The sequence below is a fragment of the Daucus carota genome, chromosome 9 (genome assembly GCF_001625215.2).
Source record: "Daucus carota subsp. sativus chromosome 9, DH1 v3.0, whole genome shotgun sequence".
NCBI lineage: Eukaryota > Viridiplantae > Streptophyta > Magnoliopsida > Apiales > Apiaceae > Daucus > Daucus carota.
Genome location: NC_030389.2, coordinates 5,332,640 through 5,353,042, shown reverse-complemented (window position 1 = coordinate 5,353,042; position 20,403 = coordinate 5,332,640). Strand labels below are relative to the sequence as shown.

General features: G+C 33.0%; 1 protein-coding gene across 5 annotated transcripts in view; it reads left to right on the top strand.

The window, feature by feature from the left end:
- Positions 1 to 20,403, top strand: part of LOC108202521 (protein SUPPRESSOR OF QUENCHING 1, chloroplastic) — a 29,117-nt gene that overhangs the window by 5,316 nt on the left and 3,398 nt on the right. For 3 of the 5 annotated variants that reach the window (XM_017370961.2, XM_064083985.1, XM_017370960.2), the window contains 22 exons: positions 128 to 186; positions 401 to 516; positions 848 to 1,016; positions 1,599 to 1,686; positions 1,851 to 1,929; positions 2,185 to 2,242; positions 3,119 to 3,194; positions 3,673 to 3,783; positions 6,093 to 6,188; positions 9,447 to 9,569; positions 10,504 to 10,701; positions 11,131 to 11,235; positions 11,371 to 11,435; positions 13,823 to 13,916; positions 14,087 to 14,244; positions 15,024 to 15,073; positions 15,174 to 15,295; positions 15,395 to 15,502; positions 16,834 to 16,926; positions 18,659 to 18,695; positions 19,379 to 19,626; positions 19,758 to 19,907. In XM_017370961.2, coding sequence (XP_017226450.1) covers positions 128 to 186; positions 401 to 516; positions 848 to 1,016; positions 1,599 to 1,686; positions 1,851 to 1,929; positions 2,185 to 2,242; positions 3,119 to 3,194; positions 3,673 to 3,783; positions 6,093 to 6,188; positions 9,447 to 9,569; positions 10,504 to 10,701; positions 11,131 to 11,235; positions 11,371 to 11,435; positions 13,823 to 13,916; positions 14,087 to 14,244; positions 15,024 to 15,073; positions 15,174 to 15,295; positions 15,395 to 15,502; positions 16,834 to 16,926; positions 18,659 to 18,695; positions 19,379 to 19,626; positions 19,758 to 19,907 — 2,403 coding nt within the window. Of the gene's footprint in view, positions 1 to 127; positions 187 to 400; positions 517 to 847; positions 1,017 to 1,598; positions 1,687 to 1,850; positions 1,930 to 2,184; positions 2,243 to 3,118; positions 3,195 to 3,672; positions 3,784 to 6,092; positions 6,189 to 9,446; positions 9,570 to 10,503; positions 10,702 to 11,130; positions 11,236 to 11,370; positions 11,436 to 13,822; positions 13,917 to 14,086; positions 14,245 to 15,023; positions 15,074 to 15,173; positions 15,296 to 15,394; positions 15,503 to 16,833; positions 16,927 to 18,658; positions 18,696 to 19,378; positions 19,627 to 19,757; positions 19,908 to 20,403 lie in introns of those variants that run through there. The other 2 variants (XM_064083986.1, XM_017370962.2) reach the window with 2 other exon arrangements.

Genomic DNA, 20,403 nt, shown 5'->3' with positions numbered 1-20,403 from the left:
GTTAAATTAATAGCAGTATCTGGATTCTCAGTCATATTCACATTTTTCTGGGGCATAAAATACGAATGACACCTTTGTTATTCTTCATATTTTTAAAGCTATATTAATACTTCATTTTTCTTTCTAGTGTATTGTCATTGAAGATGCCCTGGCTGGAGTACAAGCTGCTAAAGCAGCAGAAATGAGGTGTGGCTGCCAAACCTGTAATGTTTATGGTGTATATATCTGCATATAATGTTTGTTACCATATGGTTTGACTCAAGCTTTTAGCTGGTTATCTTTATGTGTGATTTTAGTTCTTCAGCTTCCACTTGAGGGTGATTTTGTTTGCTTATTGTTTGAGACATGATTATGGAGACCGCCCTTTTATATTTATTTTAAGGTATTTTGTCATTTGCAGATGCATAGCTGTGACAACAACTTTATCTGAAGATATTCTTAGTAGTGCTGATCCATCACTTGTCAGAGGGAATATAGGAAATATTTCACTTACTGACATCCTCAGTGGTTCCTCTTGTATGTAAATTTTAGATAGTACCAACTATAACTTATGTACGAACAATACAATTAAGTATTTAGCTACATTAGCAATTATTGAAGAAGCGCACGATCTATTTGTATGGTAAACATCAATATGTATATGATTATTTCCCACTCATTATATTTGCGTGCACCAGTAAATTGATTGTGTAAATCCTAGTTATATTTATTTTATTTGATGAAGAGAATAGCTGTTCTGTTGTTTCCCATGCGATGTTCTGCTGGTGTGTTATTATATAACTCTAGCCTCTTTTACTTTCCTTTTCTTTTTTGAGAAATGGGCGCTGATGATGACAAACTATTGCAGATCCAGAGGTGAAGGAACCTCAATCTGATAATACTCCTACAGATCCAGAGGTGAAGGAACCTCAATCTAATAATACTCCTACAGAAACCATACCAGAGCTACTAAATGATATAAGAGGGACTAGTTCTTCCCAGGATGCATATTCCACAAATGATGTAGCTTTGGGGGGGTAAGGATTAAGAAAGCTTCATATATAGATGGTCTCATACAGTTCAGGTTTAACATATTTATCTAATTTACTTTCTATAAGCACCATCCCTTTGTTCAGTTGGTTTCTAATAAAATTTAGTGCACCTTTAAATAAGCGTGATATACATATAACACACTCCTAACAAATTATGCTCCATTTTCTTAGGGATGGAATAAAAAATTGTGACCAATATTCAAAAGTAATCACGCAAGGAAGAGTTATGATATAGAGAGAGCTAAGGCTGCAAATTTCTATTATGAAGCTTGGGAATAAAATTGGAGGATTCGAGCTCTAGTTCAAATTGATAGGAATGGAATAGAGGAAAGAATGAAAATTTATAATAAAATATCCCACAAGGTAAAAATTTCATTCCAATTCGTTCAACCAAATAGAGGTTTATGGTTTCGGGAGAGATACTAATTTTAAAATTTATGTTTCATGATAAATATTTTATACACAGCTCATTTATATATTTAATGCTGTAAAATATATATATATATTTGTGTGTTCATAATAATAAGTCAAACTTAAATCTTATATTGTGAAATAAATTTTGCACAGGTTGCAGGGTACTCGACGCGATATCTTGAGATATGGTAGTTTGGGCATATCGTTAACATGTCTTGTTTTTGCCATTTCAAACTGGAAGGTATAAGTTGGAACATATAGGAAGCAGAGAATCAAAAGGATATATATTGTATAAAGCTGAATGTTTTGTGAATATGTTATCAAATATAAAAAATATGGAGAGGACATTATATTACTTTACCTTCTGTACTATTTGATCTCTGGAAGTTGCTCTACATTTTGCAGTCAATGCAATATGCATCTCCGAAAGCTGTATGGAACCTATTATTTGGAGTTGGTAGTCCTCCTTTCGAACAAAGCGAAGGTCTGATTATATTACTGGACCTTTAGTTATCTGATTAAAAAAGTATGCCTCAACAATCTTGTTCGCCATTTTAATACATATAATTGTTACAATGTACATTCTCTAGTAGGTGAAAAATATATTCGATGCTTTTAACATATAACATTATAGCAATAATGTTTATCAAATACACCTGTACATTGCCTTTCCTTCGTTAAAGACATAGAATATCATATATGTGTGGATTATACTCTTTTATGGATTATAATTTTGCAGAAGGATCTCGCACGAGAATTAAACAGTTTGTGAACTACATATCTGATCTTGAGAACAAGTAAGTGAGAGTTACCATCTATATGCACAAATATTGGGCTTGAGGTTGACCTTGAGAATTTGAAGTCATGTTATTAATACTGTATATTTATGCTTTGAGTCGATTAAATTATGTTGCTCTCCCGTCTTTTCATAATAAAAGGGTTTCCTCTAAACTAAAAAATAATTAAGAATAAGAAGCTCCTCATAAGAGTTCATATTTGAAAATATTTCATGTTTATAATAAAAAACAATAATTAAGAAAAAGAAGAACCATTCGTTGTTTCATTTTTTTCAATTAGCAAATATTTTAGAAGGAGAATAAAGTTTAAAATAAAGGGTTCTTCTTTCTGAATTAGGTCTTTAGTTAGCTGTAATAATTCTTTCAAACAGGATAAAGTTTCCAAAATAGGTTGTTCTCACATGCTTCATGTTTTCATAATATTGCTTTTTATTTATAATTAAGAAAATGTATATGGAATTGATCATAGAAAACTGGAAAAGATGGTAAATATATGTAAAAGGATGTACAAAATTATGGTGGCAGATGACTTGAGTTTAACTCCATTAGTAACTTGGTATAGTATATAAAATCTGACTCAAAAGTTAGGTTCATCTCTTTATGTATATAATGTATCTTAAAGTAGTTTTTGGATGAATAAATCTGCTACGTCACACGTTTGAACCCTTGGAAACAGCTCGTTCATGAACACAAAGAGTAAGACTGCTTACATGGGGACCTTCAGGGCCCAGATTCTGTAGGGGCCTTTAGACTTGTGTAATGTGTGTGTATATGCTTGTATGTATTTCTGTATGTAATATTCAAACATACAGAAGGTGGAAATTAATATGCGTCTGATATTAGTATCTTATCCTGTTGCATCTTCCTTTGCTCAAGGGGAAATGCACCTACTGTACCAGAGTTTCCACCAAAACTTGACTGGCTAAATACTGCTCCTCTTCAGCTGAGCCGGGTATATGATTTTTTAGTTATACATTCCTTGATGCGATGCTTGCCTGTTAAGATAGATTTAATCTTTTTGCTAAAGTTATTGACAATTTATTTGTTACCTTTTCTTACGTGCTACAAAATCTTAGTACATTATTGAATTTAGCATGAAAAATATTTTGTCTGACAATGCTATAAGGTCCCCTGCACTTTGCTTCTTCTCTCCCAATAGTTTACTAGAGCAGGTTTTTTATTTGTACAGGTCGATATTATTCTTGGGAATACTTTCACATTAGATGGTGAACTAGTTATATGGTCATATGTGAAAAAACATTGAATAAATTTTCCTTTGCATATAAATTAGTGTGTGACCCTCTGTTAATGATGCAAATGATTTTTAAACTTTTTTCACATATTAGTCATATTTTTGTAAGAACAATGTCCAGTTGCGGCACCATAACAATTAACGAAGGCATTTACTTCAAATTTGAACTTGTGAACAGGATTTGAAAGGAAAGGTGGTTCTGCTGGACTTTTGGACATATTGCTGTATAAATTGTATGCATGTCTTACCCGATCTAGAGTTTTTAGAGCGAAAGTACAAGGACATGCCAGTAAGATTATTTACAATTTTAGTCTGCTGTTGATTTCTATTATTTTTGTTGAATAATTGTATTATTCTACTCTTCTTATTATTTTCGCATCCAGAGAAATTCTTATTAAGCATTAAAGATCTTGTGTAATGTGGTGTTCCTATTATATATATATATATATATATAAGTCATATTCTTACCTTGCTACAATCATTTAATCCCGTCAGCATTACCAATCAATTTTTTAGATACACATTATACGTTACTGGTGGCTCCAGAGGCGGGCCCCTGTTAGACAACTAGTATTTGGATTGACATAAAGCCTGTGTACTTTTAGTATTTTAGTCCCATAACTATTGCACCCCTAACCACAAATTTTCCAACAATCTCCACAACCGCCACCTCTTGGGGTTTGTGGCCTAATTTTTCTATTCATATTAGTCCAATTTTAGCAGTATAAATTTAATTGATGACATTTTATCCTTGAGTTGATTTGTGAACATGTATTTTGCTAGTTTATTATTAATTTCAAGACAACCATAAGAATCCCTTCTATGGAATTTTTGGTCTGCAGCTGTTTGTTCACTAATTCTTGTATTATATGACTGTAATGTCACTTCTTAATGCTTATGGTATTCATTTTATGAGATAACATGGAATTATTACTTGAATTGCAATCTATATCTGTCTTTCCTTCTTGATTCTGGAATTGCGTATGATTTTGTGTGAAGTTATCATTCTTATTTTGCTAACATATAGCTTATTGAATAAATTATCGTCGAACTTGAACTGACTATATAACGAATACGTAGTATTTAGGAATTGTGGTTGACATAAGACATTGTAGATAACTGAACTTGGATACAGTTTGCTGATAATATATATACAATACCTACGTCAAATGGCACCACAAATAATGTTCAGGGTGGGTTAAAATAAATTAAAGTTGAACCTGTTCTTCAGTTTAGGTGTGATAATTATTTTAAGTCAAATAGAATGTTATCCGAATAACGAATAATACATACATAGTCTCTTTATTTCTAGAACTCAAATACGTGCAACTTTTAACAAGCCACTTGTATGGTTATAAGAAGTAACTTTCTCTACATGTTAGGTGTATGACAGCTTTTTTTGAGCATAATATAACAACCAAAACATAACAGAATTTAATAGAGCTGTTTAACGAACCGAGCTGTTCGCGAACAAGCTCGAGCTCGGCTCGTTAAGAGCTCGTTCGGCTCGGCTCGCTAAGTTAACGAGCTCGAGCTCGAACACAAAAAATTGTTCGTTAAGAAAACGAGCTCGAGCCGAGCTTTTAGTATGTTCGGCTCGAGCTCGGCTCGAACTCGTTCGGCTCGAGCTCGGCTCGTTAAAGCTCGAAAAAAAGCAATATTTTCATAATAATTTCGTAATATATATATGTTATTGAACGCCGAATTCAACATATAATATATCAAATCGATCATGAGAATATCAACTATAATATGGTACCATCAAAACATACTAAAAATTTTATTTGGCTTGCTATTTTAAGAGTAAAGTAGCGGTTTGGCCTTATTTTTCTCTGGCTCGGCTCGGCTCGGCTCGACTCGACTCGGCTCGTATTTGTTCGTGAACAAGCTCGTGTTCGGCTCGTTAGTTATCGAGCTCGAGCTCGAACACACTTTTTTGTTCGATAAAAAAGCTCGGCTCGGCTCGGTTCGATAGAAAAAAATTTAAAGCTCGGCTCGACTCGGTCAAAACTCGGCTCGGCTCGGTTCGTGAACAGCCCTAGAATTTAAACTTAAAGCAACTGTAGTGTAAGAACTACATGGAATGTTGGAGTTTTCCGTGTTTGAATATGTTTTATGTAGTGTTCTTAAAGCAATATTTAAGATAAACTTAACTTATATGGTGAACACGATTAGAATAATATTTATACACTGAGTAATGTAAATATTTTTAAATTTTATGTGATTAGTAGATAATTAAGACATTAAACAAAGACTGTAGTAATATAAAAATTTCTATACTAAGTCAGAGTTGGTCATAAACAAGAAGAATTGAATGCAATAACCCCTTTTCAATTGTAAATTGTTATTACGAAATTATATTATCGTAAGAATGGGTAATAGTTACATAACTGTGAACCACCGGCATAAGGTGACTCTGTCCCTGCCACCATTACCTGAAATGTATCATGCTATTATGTAATTTAAGTTTCTTATAGGATTGATATCTAGACTTCTCAAAAGTAAGTTGAGATAAATTTAGCTGGCTGGTCCATGAACTTATTTTTGACGTGGACTTTAATTGCATGACTTAGTCTAATAGCAATGATGGCTGTGCAGTTTACTGTTGTTGGAGTTCATTCTGCAAAGTTTGACAATGAGAAAGACCTGGAAGCTATTCGCAAGGCAGTACTACGTTATGGAATCACACACCCAGTATGCGAAAGTCCTTATTAACTTCATCTGGATCTCTTTTTTTCTTAATAACCTTATCAATATAGTCGTTAAAGTTATATAACTGTTTAGGAGATATTTAGCATGTGAGAATTTTTGGCTATTGCATAATACTTGAATAAATTAACAAGGCTGGCGACTCTACTCAAGGACGCTATATGCTATATTTTAATATGTGGACAATTGGTTTTTAGATCATATACTGTATTTAACACTCCCTTTCCCTTGTATTTATTCACCTTTATGAGACAAACAAACAAAATAGGCAAACAAACAATGAAAATAATTGGGGGTGGGAAGACCTGAAACCAAGATCCCTTCCGAAACCAACTCTGATACCATATTAAGTAATTAACCGTTTGAATACCCGAATGTTGTTTTTGGTTGCGATGAACGAATTCGGAAGGAATGGAATGACCGAATAAGATTTGGACTAAATCTATGTCAATGTTAAAAGATTTCATTGCTTACTCCATTCCATTCTATTCCATTACATTCCTAAGAGCAAGTACAATGCAATGCTATAGTTGGTGCTATTGTATTATAGCATCAATGCTAAAAGCTAAACTCCGAAGGGGTTCTATATTTGGATGCATCCTTCGTTCTATATTTGAAAACAAGAATGGATCCATCCTTCATTGCCACATCATCAACAATTACAAAATGTGGGTCAAATTTAAACAATTATTGTATGAGTTAAATGCATTGTGTGTACTTGAAGTATGCACTTGTGCATTTTGTGTACTTCATCTATCAATTACACAAATTCTGTACTCATACTATTCACAATGATGCAATATGTGTACTACCATTAGAATGACTTAACTTCCGTCAGTTACTTCGTATTTTAGTTATATAATAATCCTTCGTTTTATATTTTAATTATATAATGATACTTTGTTGGGTTTCTCTCCATAACTCTCTCCTTCTTCCCGCTATGTTCTAAAACGTTGCTCTAAGTATATAATGAAAATATTTTGTCCTTGTGAATTTTCCCATGATCATGGTTTTAATGCTGAGATAAAAAAACTCTTTGGAAGGATTAAACACAGGCACATTGTTAGGTTTTTGCTCAAAAATATGAATGATCTATGGGTGTTTTGAGTAAATGCCAAATAGTAGTCTATGAAAATGATTCATGGCGAGAAAGGAGGGCATTTGCACTATAATAATAGGTGAAAGATGTTTGCAATTGTAGCTAGCTGCAAAGGCCCTCTGCCATCTTTATCAGCTATCTTCATCATGATTATTCATCTCTAATTCTGCATTGTGATGTGAAATTAAACAGCGTCATTGGACTCCAACTTCAAAGCTCATGTAGCTGATTTTTGGCCTCACCATATTCTTGCATAATTTGGGTACCGCATAGTGCATGTCTGGCATTGCTAGTTCATATAAATACATGGTTCTTTCTGGTGTGTGCCCATGAGCACACAATAATCACCACTTTTTACTAGGTGACAGATTTTTATTGGTGGAGGGTCATCATCATTAATGAGATTCGTTGCCAATAAATACCTGACACCTAATTAAAAACTGGTTGTTATTGTGTGCCAACAGCCACACATGAATAGTAGATACGTCTATATTATAAATAAAAAATTGTCATTGCACAAGATTAATTTATAATTTTATATAAAATATTAATATAAGATATTATTAATAAATTTTATTCATTAAATAAATTTTATAATTTTTAGTACCATCCTCTAGTTAAAATATACATCAAACAATGTTGTATAACTTTTCATTTTCCATTATAACTTCGCGTATAATAAATTAAATATTGAGATTTAGGGAACTCATCTTTAATATTTTGAACTGGGCTCCTTAGTATATTAGACGGTTTTGAACTCATCCTAAAATAGATATTTAGATTTAGAGAACTCATCTTAATTATCTATTTATTTGTCATACTAATTGATCTTGATTAACCAGTTCTGGTTCTACTGCTACCAATTGGTTTATATTATAAATAAATAAAACTTTTCTTTAGACAAATTGATGGGTGAAGAGTAGTACTCAATGATCATACCAAAAACATCATTCGTTATTTTAATTGCATTTGATTTTTTATTTTTTTTTGGACTTCATTCACTTACTTTATAATATATCATTGAGACCTTAGAAAGGTCCCAAAGCCACTTAAACCGTTAACTACTAACGGCCGTTAACTCAAATCTGACTAATGACACATCGCACGATTTTGTAAAGCTTAGGTATACAATCTGTTTGATTGAGGTACACATATTGTACAAACTGCATACTTGAAATACACATGATGCACTTAACTCTTATTGTATTGTACATCAGTACATCACCGAATACCAAAAGCATATTGCATGGGCTAAGTGTTAAAAAGGATAGCTAAAATTTGAAACTAGCTAGGAAAGTAAACTAGTACTGAAATGCAACTTTTATTTTACACCAATAAATACTTTTTGATGCTATATTATAGCAATAGCAATAGTTATTTAGCATCTAGAGCTGACCTAGAGCTCAAATCCCCCATTTTGAGAAGGAATGCTCTATTCTCTCTCAATATTAATTTTCTTCCCAAGTCTTATCATAAAACTTTGCACTCAGTTTCTTTAAATCTTTCCTCCTATTGCTCTCCTATATTTTCATCCATTCTATTCCATTCCAATCTTCCCAACCAAACTCAACATAAGGTGTTAGAAGGGGGCCTTGATTGTATAATATACTATATTCAACAGTTCTCATGATAAAAGAATAAATTATAAAATGTTTCTGAAAATAATACAGGCACCCATATACAAAGATCCCAAACAGCAAAACCTTTTTAAGAGTTTATAATATTAAACCAAGCAGTAGTCAAGATTTAAGAAAGTGTAGAACTGAAGTTGCATATACTTACAAGCTTAGATGCTTAAATCTAGATGGCATGAGATGCCATTCGGCCAAAGGGAATATGTCTATGTGGTTGTGATCATAATTATCAGGTGATACAAAATGGACAATTCATATCTTCCATCTCTTAATTTAACAGGTTTTCTAGGGACTGGAATGAAGTATACCTAGTAATAGTATTGCATCTATATTAAGCCTAAAGATGTTTTTCTTTTCTCTTCACCAGAAATTATACTGATATGAACATTTTAGATAATTCGTTGGTATTATGGGTTCCAGAAAGCCTGGTTTTCATAATAACTAATCTTTCCGGCCATTGGTACTTTCTCAGTTCCTCTACTCAAAATTTACCACTATTTATTATTTTAGGTTGTCAATGATGGAGAAATGTACTTGTGGAGAGAATTGGGCATAAGTTCATGGCCCACTTTTGCTATTGTTAGTCCAAATGGTAAGCTCATTGCTCAAATATCAGGAGAAGGTCGTCGGAAGGTACTGATGTATTACCTTAACATGCCAGTTATTACCATTACAAACTGAATAGAAAGTATTGTTTTATTTAAAATATTGTTAATATTGTTTTATATTTTTGGTGACATTCAAATGAGCATCAACAGGAAATCAGTAAAGATTCATGAATCTTATGCAAGGCTGATATGACAAAAATAGAATAGGAGTAATTTTCATGCAGATGGTAGGAACACATATATATATCTTCATAGATAAGCTGAAAATCCTCAAAATATATTCGCACAGCCCTGCACCGGTTTCTTATCAAGCATGTACAACTATTGTGTTTATATAAATAGGCCAATAACTAACCTGCACCCTTTCTTACCCTTCAGCAACCAGTGGTTACACACCCCTTCATTTGAAAACCTGTGTTGTCATCATCCTCTCCCCTCTAAGTATTGCTAATGGTAAAGTGCTATGTCACTGTGTACGGCGACCAAAAAAGCAGATCGGAGTATGAATGATGTAGGTTGAAACATGGAGATCCAACATCTTCCATAGGGTAGAGTTGTGGTTTAAATGGTATCATGCTCTCCTAGTAAGCTACATTTATTTATTAAAGTAGATTGTGAAGTGTCATGTCTTGTTTAGATAGCTGGACCTGGTACTGATGAGTCCTACTAAGTTCCGTACAAATTTATATAGCTCTCACACATTTTTAGGCATCCCCATCTTGTAATTGGCATATACACACAAAAAGAAAATTCATGTTTTCAATATGCTTCAGTAAAGTTTCTTAGTAAAAATAATAGGTAGTAAATATGTTCAAGTGCGTTTCATGATTGCAAATGCCAACCTGAAATCCATGACGTTAATTTTAGGTATTGTTCGAAGATAGTAATTTCTTTCTTTTAGATTGTTGATACGAACTATTTTTTTTCCCGATAATTCTGCTTCTTGCGGTACCATTTAGGATCTCGACAGTTTGGTGGAGGCTGCACTTCTATATTATGGTAGAAAGAATATCTTGAGTAATACACAGATTCCTTTGAGATTGGAGAAGGATAATGATCCTCGCTTGTTGGCATCACCTTTGAAGTTCCCTGGTAAACTGGCAGTTGATGTATATAACAGCCGGCTGTTCATCTCAGACAGTAATCATAACAGAGTTGTGAGTTGTACCCTCTTCTCTCTCTCTCACACACACACACATCACCCTCTCAAGCCTGAATTATGCATTAAATGTGTGCACAACTTTATGGACACTGTTGTGCACACTTCATATATGATTATGCGTTTAAAGTGAACTACCTTAAACTCATGTAGCATGATTAATCCAACAATCACCCGGAATGTAATGTCCAACATTAAAATTTTGAGAAGACAAACATGAAGTGTCAATTACTAAAAACTAAGTCTGCTAATCGGATAGAAGAAATTTGATGTACTCATATCGTACTTCCTACAATTAATGGGAAGTGACTCCAAAAAGTTTTGTGTGTATACCAAATACTTCATGATTTTTACATTTAGAAGGTAATATCAAATATGTGCATTGTCTTCCAAGTACTTCTGACTGGAGATAATTGATGTGAATTAGGTGGTAACTGACCTAGACGGTAATTTTCTAGTCCAAATTGGGAGCACAGGAGAAGAGGGCCTTCGGGACGGCAATTTTAGCGAGGCAGCCTTTAATCGTCCACAGGTGCTGGTCCCTGTAAATTAGATATCTATCTGTGTGGCGTGGGCCTGTGAAATGTATATAGTTTCAGGCTAGTTGTTTTTGATTGCTATAGATGTTAAGTAGATTTCTTAAATTTGATTATTCTTGTTTGTCCAGGGCCTTGCTTACAACCCCAAGAAAAACCTCCTGTATGTTGCTGATACTGAAAACCATGCTTTAAGGTATCAATCTACACTTTGTAATAATTAAAAGTCTTGAGATTTCAAGCTTTCGGTTGCTGGAATTATTGTATTTAACTTGCACATATATATGCATTATCGTTAATTCTACAACATTGAAATGAAATTAAATTTGAACCCGTCTCAAACTTACGCAACACATGTAATTCATGTCTAAAATAGAAGAAATGACTCTAATTGTTGGCTGTTCTAAAATTGTAAATAAGCTAAAATAAAGCCATTTCTAAAACACAGCAGTGCATATATGCATGTTTTAATATGGCTGAGGGCTTTCCTGTATGGTAGAAGTATCTACAGGACTATGTTTCGTGATCACAGTTTTCTACTTGGCATAGATCATAAATTTAGGGAAATACTGACCTTGCATGTCTATCAATGTCAAAAGTAGCTGTTAGTATTAGCTGATCCTATCATATGTAAATATATTAGCTGTTATGAACAGATTCATGTAGGTAAATATTCACATTCGATAGTCGGGGTATAACAGCTGTTGTAAAAGCTGAAAATCTGTATATTAGCTGTATTTCAGGAAAGATTGCAGCTTGATGAAAATCTGTATATTAGCTGTATTTCAGTAAATATTTCTGTTTTTAATATTATTATATAATGAGAACTCTCCAGCAATGGGAGATACACGTTCCCCCACACTTATTCTATTATAATATTTTTGTCAATCAACACTGTGCTACTGCTTATTCCTTCTATCATATGTTGGCATGTATATTTATTGATAGTTAAACACACTCGCATACCCACCTTATCTTTGACAAGGATCGAATCCTCTACAACTTCTAAAGGGAGCCAAAGAGATACCATTGGACCAAGAGGCCGTTGGTGTTAGCATGTATATATGTTGAAGAGATAAGTTGTGATACCTGAGAATTTTCAGAGAAAATAATGATAATTAACAATGAAACCAAGAGGAATTTGTAGAGAATGAAACCTCTTGGTTATCAAGAAAATGTAAGTTGAAAATACATGCAGAGGTAAAGAGGAACTATTGATGTTTGTAAACATCTTATGATAAGTTTCGACATACCTGAAAGCTGATGTCTTTTTGGCTGCGTCCACTCCGCTCTTCCACAACTTCTACCATGTGCTCTATGAGGAATAAATTTTGGCAACCTTTTCACTTCTTCTGAAATTTCACCTCTCAATACCATGCTAGTAGTCCAAGCATCTATCAAATCCCAGGGCTGTGTAGGAAAAGTCACGAAAACAGTGGCTGTCTATGTTACATGTAGCATGCAGTTCATCACATTTGTTTGTTTAAATCACAAAAGATAAGCATGTAAATCAACCTTCTTTAAAGCTAATATCAACCATCCTATCGTGGAGCAGCCAGCTAAAGACAGATGAACACTAATCCTTTGCATACTACTGTAGAGAAGCTGTCGAGATTTTCTTTAATGTTGCAGGATGTTAAAATAGGGAAGTAGAAACTTTCGGGTGTAGTAACACAAAAAGAGGATTACACTCAAGTATTAACTAGCAGTTCCCTATCATATGTATTTTAGTCATAGTGTTCGAAGAGAGCTAATTTTTTAAACCACCCTACTCTACCATTCTAGTATATACTTGTTGACTGCACGAATGTCTGTCTGCTCAGACTTGCAGCTGAAGCCAGTAACTATCAGTTAAAATTGTGTTCTATTAGCTAAGCTTGAGTTCCAGCGGTTAAATATGAATAATATTCTTTGACTAGAGTAGTACCAGGTCATCAGAACTGGGTCCAAACTGATTATGCAATATTTACATGGCTTCCTCATCTGTATATTAATAGAATATATGATGAATAATTTATGTCATTAATGTGTTTAATACATGAGAAAATTAATTCCATAATAGAAATCTATTAAGAGAAGTGAACCTGGGAAATAAATTAAAGAAGATGCGGCAGCTATTAAGTACTTTCACATCAAATTATAGCTAATTTGGTTCCTAATTTCTCAAATCATCGTTATCTTGTTCTTACACTATTTGAAATATGGCGTCTATTTGAAATAGAAGGAGATCTTGTGTATATTCTTGATGATGACATGATTCCGGGTTTTTTATATTATTTAATAATTTATATCAGTTCTAATGTTTATATAAATTGTAATATTTATTTATTGTAATAATTGGATCTGTCCATTTTTTTCCGTTTGGTTCAACCTATAACTCGAAACAGCAATTGATTTGGTTTTTTATTAATGTACATTCTTGTTAAAATTATTTGAAATTATTGTACATCCTTATTAAAATTCAGTCGGTTCTTTTCTTCCCTTCAGGATGTATATTTTCTGTTTCGATTTTCCTAGCATAGAAGTTCTGAATTGAAATTTTATGAGATTAAATATATTTAATTCAGCATTTTATGACTGTAGGGTTATCAACTTTGTTGATGAGATGGTGCAAACTCTGGCTGGGAATGGGATCAAGGGTTCTGACTACAAAGGTGGGCAAAAAGGGAACTCTCAGGTAGGACATATCATCGTGACTTTTGCACAAACATGTTGAACACTTAAAAAGATGAGAATAGGGATATGTTAAAGAATGTCAAAGTGCTAGTGTAGTTTGGTTCATGGTCTGTATTTGCAGCTTTGTGTATGAGTGACTAACTGAACTTAAATTCCTTTTTAATTTGAAAGCTTCTCAACTCTCCTTGGGATGTCTGTTTTGAACCTGAGAATGAAATTGTTTACATCGCAATGGCTGGACAGCATCAGATATGGGAACATAATACGTTAGATGGAGTTACAAGAGCTTTTAGTGGTGATGGTTATGAACGGAACTTGAATGGTTCAAGGTAATAATATATGTAAAAGGGCCAATTATAAGACAGCAGAAAAAAGCATCAGCTAATGTCTTCTCAGTTTCTCTATAGATATGCAAACTAGATGCTTCAACTTACTGTATATAATAGTTCTGCAACATTCAATTTTTGAATTCGACTTTTGCCTGAATTTTTATTGATATTAATTCATCCTACATGCATGCAATTGATAATAATTTATAAAAAATTCATGCAATTGCAATTTAAGTGCACCACAGCTGCAAATATTATATCAGAGGTTGAATGAAGAACAAGTTGGTCAGTGAGTCTTCTCCATGAATAATCGGCACCTCCGTTACTGTAAGGTGCATAACAGAATTCGAATAATAGTAACAGGTGGCATTACTTTTATATCTTTTTATTATATCCTGATTTTTACCAACTTCTCAATTGTGTCGCATGATCTATGCTTGCGTAGCTTGAGTGTATTGTAAACTTGCTACTAAAAAAACAGTTGGTATCTTGCCATGTCTCCCTTCTGGTCAAAGCCTGTAATATTGCAAATGCTGTATTATTCTATTGATGTTACAGCTTGTTCCAGATGTTATGCTTCTGTTTATTTTATATTTAATGCTTTTGCTTACTCGTAGAAGAACTCAGTTGTACAGATATTTTGCTATAGAAAACCTAACAAAATTATATTCAATAATTTTTTACTGATTACATCTGTTTGTAACTGATGTCACATATCCTATGGCATATGTTAAGGACACCCGTCATAACTTTTTTATTTCTTTCTTCTGTTGGGACAGCTCTACAAACACATCATTTGCCCAGCCTTCTGGAATCTCATTGTCACCTGGTACTATATTCAGGATAGTAGTTATATCATATATTCAGCATGGTTTTGAAATTCTGAGAACTTAATCCACACACTGCTTCTATTCTTTGTACTTTTTTAGATTTCAAGGTGGCGTATATTGCTGATAGTGAGAGTAGCTCCATTCGATCAGTTGATCTGAAAACAGGAGGGTCAAAATTATTAGCTGGAGGTGATCCAGTTTTCTCGGATAATCTATTTCGGGTTTGTTTTCCACTCCAAACATCCTTCCGATGTCTGATGTAGTTTTGATTATATTTGTGTTTGATGTATTGTGAAACCATTTTTGTTTAAAATCGGCAGTTTGGGGATCATGACGGAACAGGTTCAGAAGTGCTTCTTCAACATCCACTGGGTGTTGTATGTGGAAAAAATGGTCAAATTTATTTTGCGGACTCTTATAATCACAAGGTACTTCCTGATATTATTTGTATAGATTGTAATGAGAGAGTTGCAGTACCATGCTTTCAAAACTACCTTCAACAATATTTATGTCAAATTTCCCTACACCAAGGCATATACCATCTGTTCTAGCCAACTTTCTGAAGGTTTTTCATCATGTTATCTTCAGTGGTTTTTATTTCTGGGTCGGGCCAAACATATATAATACAAGAATATTTTCTGAAACATAAAGTGCTCTCAAACGTTATCATGGAATTAGCTAAAAATGACAAACTGTGAATCTTGATGTTGCAAGTGGTAGTTTAGAAATTTAGTATGCAAATGGTATGTCGGCCACGTAATGCACCTTCTTCAGCAGTTATTAGCATGTCACTTTTTATTGCATTTCTTGCCGATATCTTCACGATATAAATTGTTAATTTTTTTCAGAGGCCCATATATGCCATATTACAGGCACTACTAACCTTCTTAATAAACATATTACATAACTTGTGAAGCTATGTAAGTAAAAGGAGTAATATTAATCACACCTTTGTGTCAAAGAATTTTATAGTCACATTTGGATTGGAGTTTAGGCTATTTTGATTTGTTCGTTTAGGTTCTACTCTACTATGATCTATTACCAGTTCATGTTATTCTTGAATATTACTAAATTGGGAAACCATCAATCATGATTAAAATATTAGAGCTATATTGATGAACTTTAAAATTTTTAGTATGCTTTATAGCACTTTTTTGCTTCAATTAGTAAAAACTAGTAATTTAATTTTCCAAAATTGCTAGTGTATATGATTCAAGTTCAAGTAGGCTCAGATCAGATATATGATCCTGAATATATAAATTTATATGTATGTATATATTTTATATATTGCATCTAAACATTGAGCGTTTATGTTTTAAGTTTGTAAGTTTTCTGTTCATTGAGAAGCAATGGGGTTGTTTCACATTTAATGGTATAGCCTAAGATGAATTATTTTTTAATCACTTGCATGGCATGGATGTAGGGCAAAGTAGGCTGTGGTTGCAATATGAGTTTCTAACATGCACAAATTTTAGGTAATTTTAGCCTCCAAAGCGCTTAAGCACTCCATGTCCTATAAACCAATGCACAATATGTATCAGATCAAAATTTAAAAAACCGGGGAAGGGAATATAATTTGAAAAGTATCATGAAACTACCCATCATTGTATATGTAGGCTTCACACTTTTTGTTAATGCAAATGAAATCTTTATGTTTGAGCCTTCCACAGATTTGATATAACAAATTAACAATGTATTACGACTGATAAATAATTGTTGAATTGACGTTGATATGCTAAAGTTTTTCCCATATACTCAGATTAAGAAGATAGATCCAGATACTAAAAGAGTAAGTACGTTAGCAGGTCTTGGCAAGGCTGGTTTCAAGGATGGAGCAGCATTAGAAGCTCAGGTAAAATTTATATCAGGTATCTGGTGCAAACAAGGGTCAGTAGAGGATTTGTAAATACTATTTTAAAAAAAATTCATACCAGGTTATGTAAAGTACTTATAATTGTAATTTAAAATTAATAGATAAGTAGTTGAACATGAACTTACTATATTGATTTCATAGTTGTATATCTAAATAATTTTATTATTGTATCGGGAAGTTGTAACGCTTCTACTAGCATTTAGCACATTATTCAGTTCCTCAAGATTGGAATCAATACCAATAGATAAAAAATAAGGAATTAATTTGAAAGGATACATACATACATACATACACATACATATATATATATATATATATATATATATATATATATATATATATATATATATATATGTATGTATGTATCTAAATACATATGTATATGTATGTATGTATGTATGTATGTATATATATGTATGTATGTATGTAAAATATTGATTAACAACTAATAACAATTTCAGAGCAAAACCATATAAAATGCTATAGTGAGATAAAAGGTTGCTTGCCTTATATTGAAGATGGCATATGAAATAAATTAATTTTCATTGTTAGAAATGGAACTTTGAACTATAAAAATTAATGCTATTCGAGTGGTCGTAATTGTCATGAATCAAATTTAAGATCCTCTAAAAGTGAACTTGGAATATAGAGGACAAATGAAAGATTTACATGTCATGCAATATGTTCTGCTAATATTTGCTTATGTTTCACAATATTTTATATGCAAAACATATTGCATGACATATATTTATTCAATTAATACTGCATATAAAATATTTTTATAATATTTTATATGCCGGACATGTTGGAGGACATATAGGCCTCTCATTAGTACTCTCTATAAGGTCCTTCATTGAACTTTTGCCTATATTATTTAATATATAATATTAAAAAGTAGTTGGTTCCCCATGGAGCCTGACCCTATAAAAGTATATACTAAATACATTATGCGAAGATTATTATTTACTAATGTAACTGTACAGAATTTATATTAAAAAGATATATATAGTTTTATATATCTATGGGTGAAGTGGCACTTATATGTAAGGAGTGAGAATAAGGAGTTTTTTGGGAAAGGTGCTTATATCTGTGTTCTAAATTAGAAGGAGCCGGATTTCAATTTAATTATGTTACTAGGACCTGGATGTTTATAGAAAATATTGTATTTAAGGAGGGGCTTAACTCATAAGGATGCCCTAAACACAGATACATATCTGTAGTAGACACTTCAGAACAATCATATATTTCAACTGTTGTAATGGTGGTGACATCCAAATTTGTTTTGCTAGTCTTCCATCATCCTTTGCCATGGGATCGGTTGAAGTACTTGCTTATGTCACTATATGATTAGTGGCCAAAGTGCAGCTACTATGATGCATTCTATATATTTTTCTTACTTCAAAATTTTATCTTTTTGTTCACTGATGTAGCCTGTAAATTAGAAATTGAGATTTCTGGAATTTGGTAGTAACTTTCCTGCTGATTTTCTAAACCTTCAACCAATCACATACACAGTTCTAAGTTGATCCCAAATCTTATGTTCATGAATCATAATTATGTGTAAGAGAAGTTTTAATCTTATATCAGATTATACATTTAAACACGATAATGAGGGACCTACTTATTAAAACTAGTATCAAGTATCACTAATAATCTTTACTCTTGGTATGCTTAATTTAGATGCTATCTCATACTTAAGTTGTCTATGCAGCTTTCAGAGCCATCAGGAATCGCTGAAGCTTCAAATGGTAACAAGCTTCTTTACTACTTTTCGCAAACTTATATTAGCCTGATCTTTTACCGGGCATTATGCAAGAGGCCTTGGTTTCCTAGAGGAATGGGAAGCTCATTAATTTGTAAAAGTTCTTGTTAAGGGCTTCTCCCAAGTCTGCAAAAAGTCTCAATTTGTTTCGTTAAATATGTAGAACATATTTCAAAAGTCTAGAATGGGAAGAATAAACAAATGCAAATGTGGCTTTAAAAGATCTTGAAAATTTGAGCATTCTCGTCATTAGAAGATATATTCTTTGTAAGTTTTCCTACTGATGCTCTATAAAAAATTTTGAAAACTTTACAGATATATCTTGTATTATTATTTCTTGCCCTCAAAATATATAGTGTTTCCCTTGTACTCCTTATATGATTTCTAAGACTGTTATCCTTCTCCAATCTGTTGCACCCTCAAACATATGATTATAGGTATTTTACGTAAGTGACAAACACATACAATTTACTGGAAATAGTCTTTCTTTAATCATTCCTGAGAATAGCCATTAAATATTAACGGAACTTCCAATTTGACACCATCAAAAGTTTCTGCTCACAATTAGATGGCGATGCCAATTTATATATTTGTGCTCGTAAATCACAGATAATTACTTATTTTGCACTGAAAACAAGTAACTCTTCTCAATTCGTTGATGTTATTTAGGAAGACTTTACATAGCCGATACAAACAACAGTTTGATTAGATATCTGGACCTGAGTAAACAAGAGGCTGAAATATCTACTCTAGAGTTGAAAGGAGTGGTGCCTCCTAGAACAGTATCCAGGTCATTGAAGCGCCTTAGAAGGCGATCAGGTGTGGGTACAGAAACCGTTAAAGTAGATGGTGTATCATCATCTGAGGGCATTTTGTCTCTCAAAATCTCAGTACCTGAAGGTTATCATTTTTCGAAGGTTCTCTCTGTCTCGCACTCCCCGCTCCCCTCTCCTCTCTCCTCTCTCATGATTTATAGGCTTTTTGTCTTAGCACAGATATTTATTAATATTAAGCTCTTCTTTCAAAGACTAATGTGATTTATAAGCAGGAAGCACGCAGTAAGTACACTGTGGATATTGAGCCAGAAGATGCAGCGACTATTGATCCCTTAGAAGGGGATCTCAGCTCAGAAGGAACAGCGATGCTGCATTATAATAGATCTTCCCCTTCTGCTTCCATGGGAAAAATTAACTGCAAGGTAAGCTTCTTGGTTGTGTTATATAGTTGTTTCTCCTTTTATTTTCTTGGAATAAGTGAAAAAAACAATTTATATCTCTCAGTGTAGTAAAGCCTAATTTCTACTGTCTTTTCGTGATAAAATTGTGAAAGTTTGTTGGAATTTTATGAATTAGCTTAATTTTGTCCTTGAAATTTAAGTAGCCACCAGTCTGTTTTGCTACTTGAACAAGTCCCTTGTCCAGTTAAATTGTTATATATATTTTGTCTGTTCTTCTGTTAACCACGTATTCATTATCTTTTTATATAAGTCAACAAGCCTAGCCAAAAGTCTGGTAAGACGAGTCACCTAATCCTTTAGGTACTTTATTAAGGAAATCATACATTTGCAAACAGAGTAAAATCTTTCATTCGTTTATCTGTTGGGGAGATAAAGTATTTAAGTTTATCCTTGGCTCCTTGTTGCGAAACCAAAACAGTTAAATCTGCCCTTCCTTTATCCATATGTTTTTTACTGG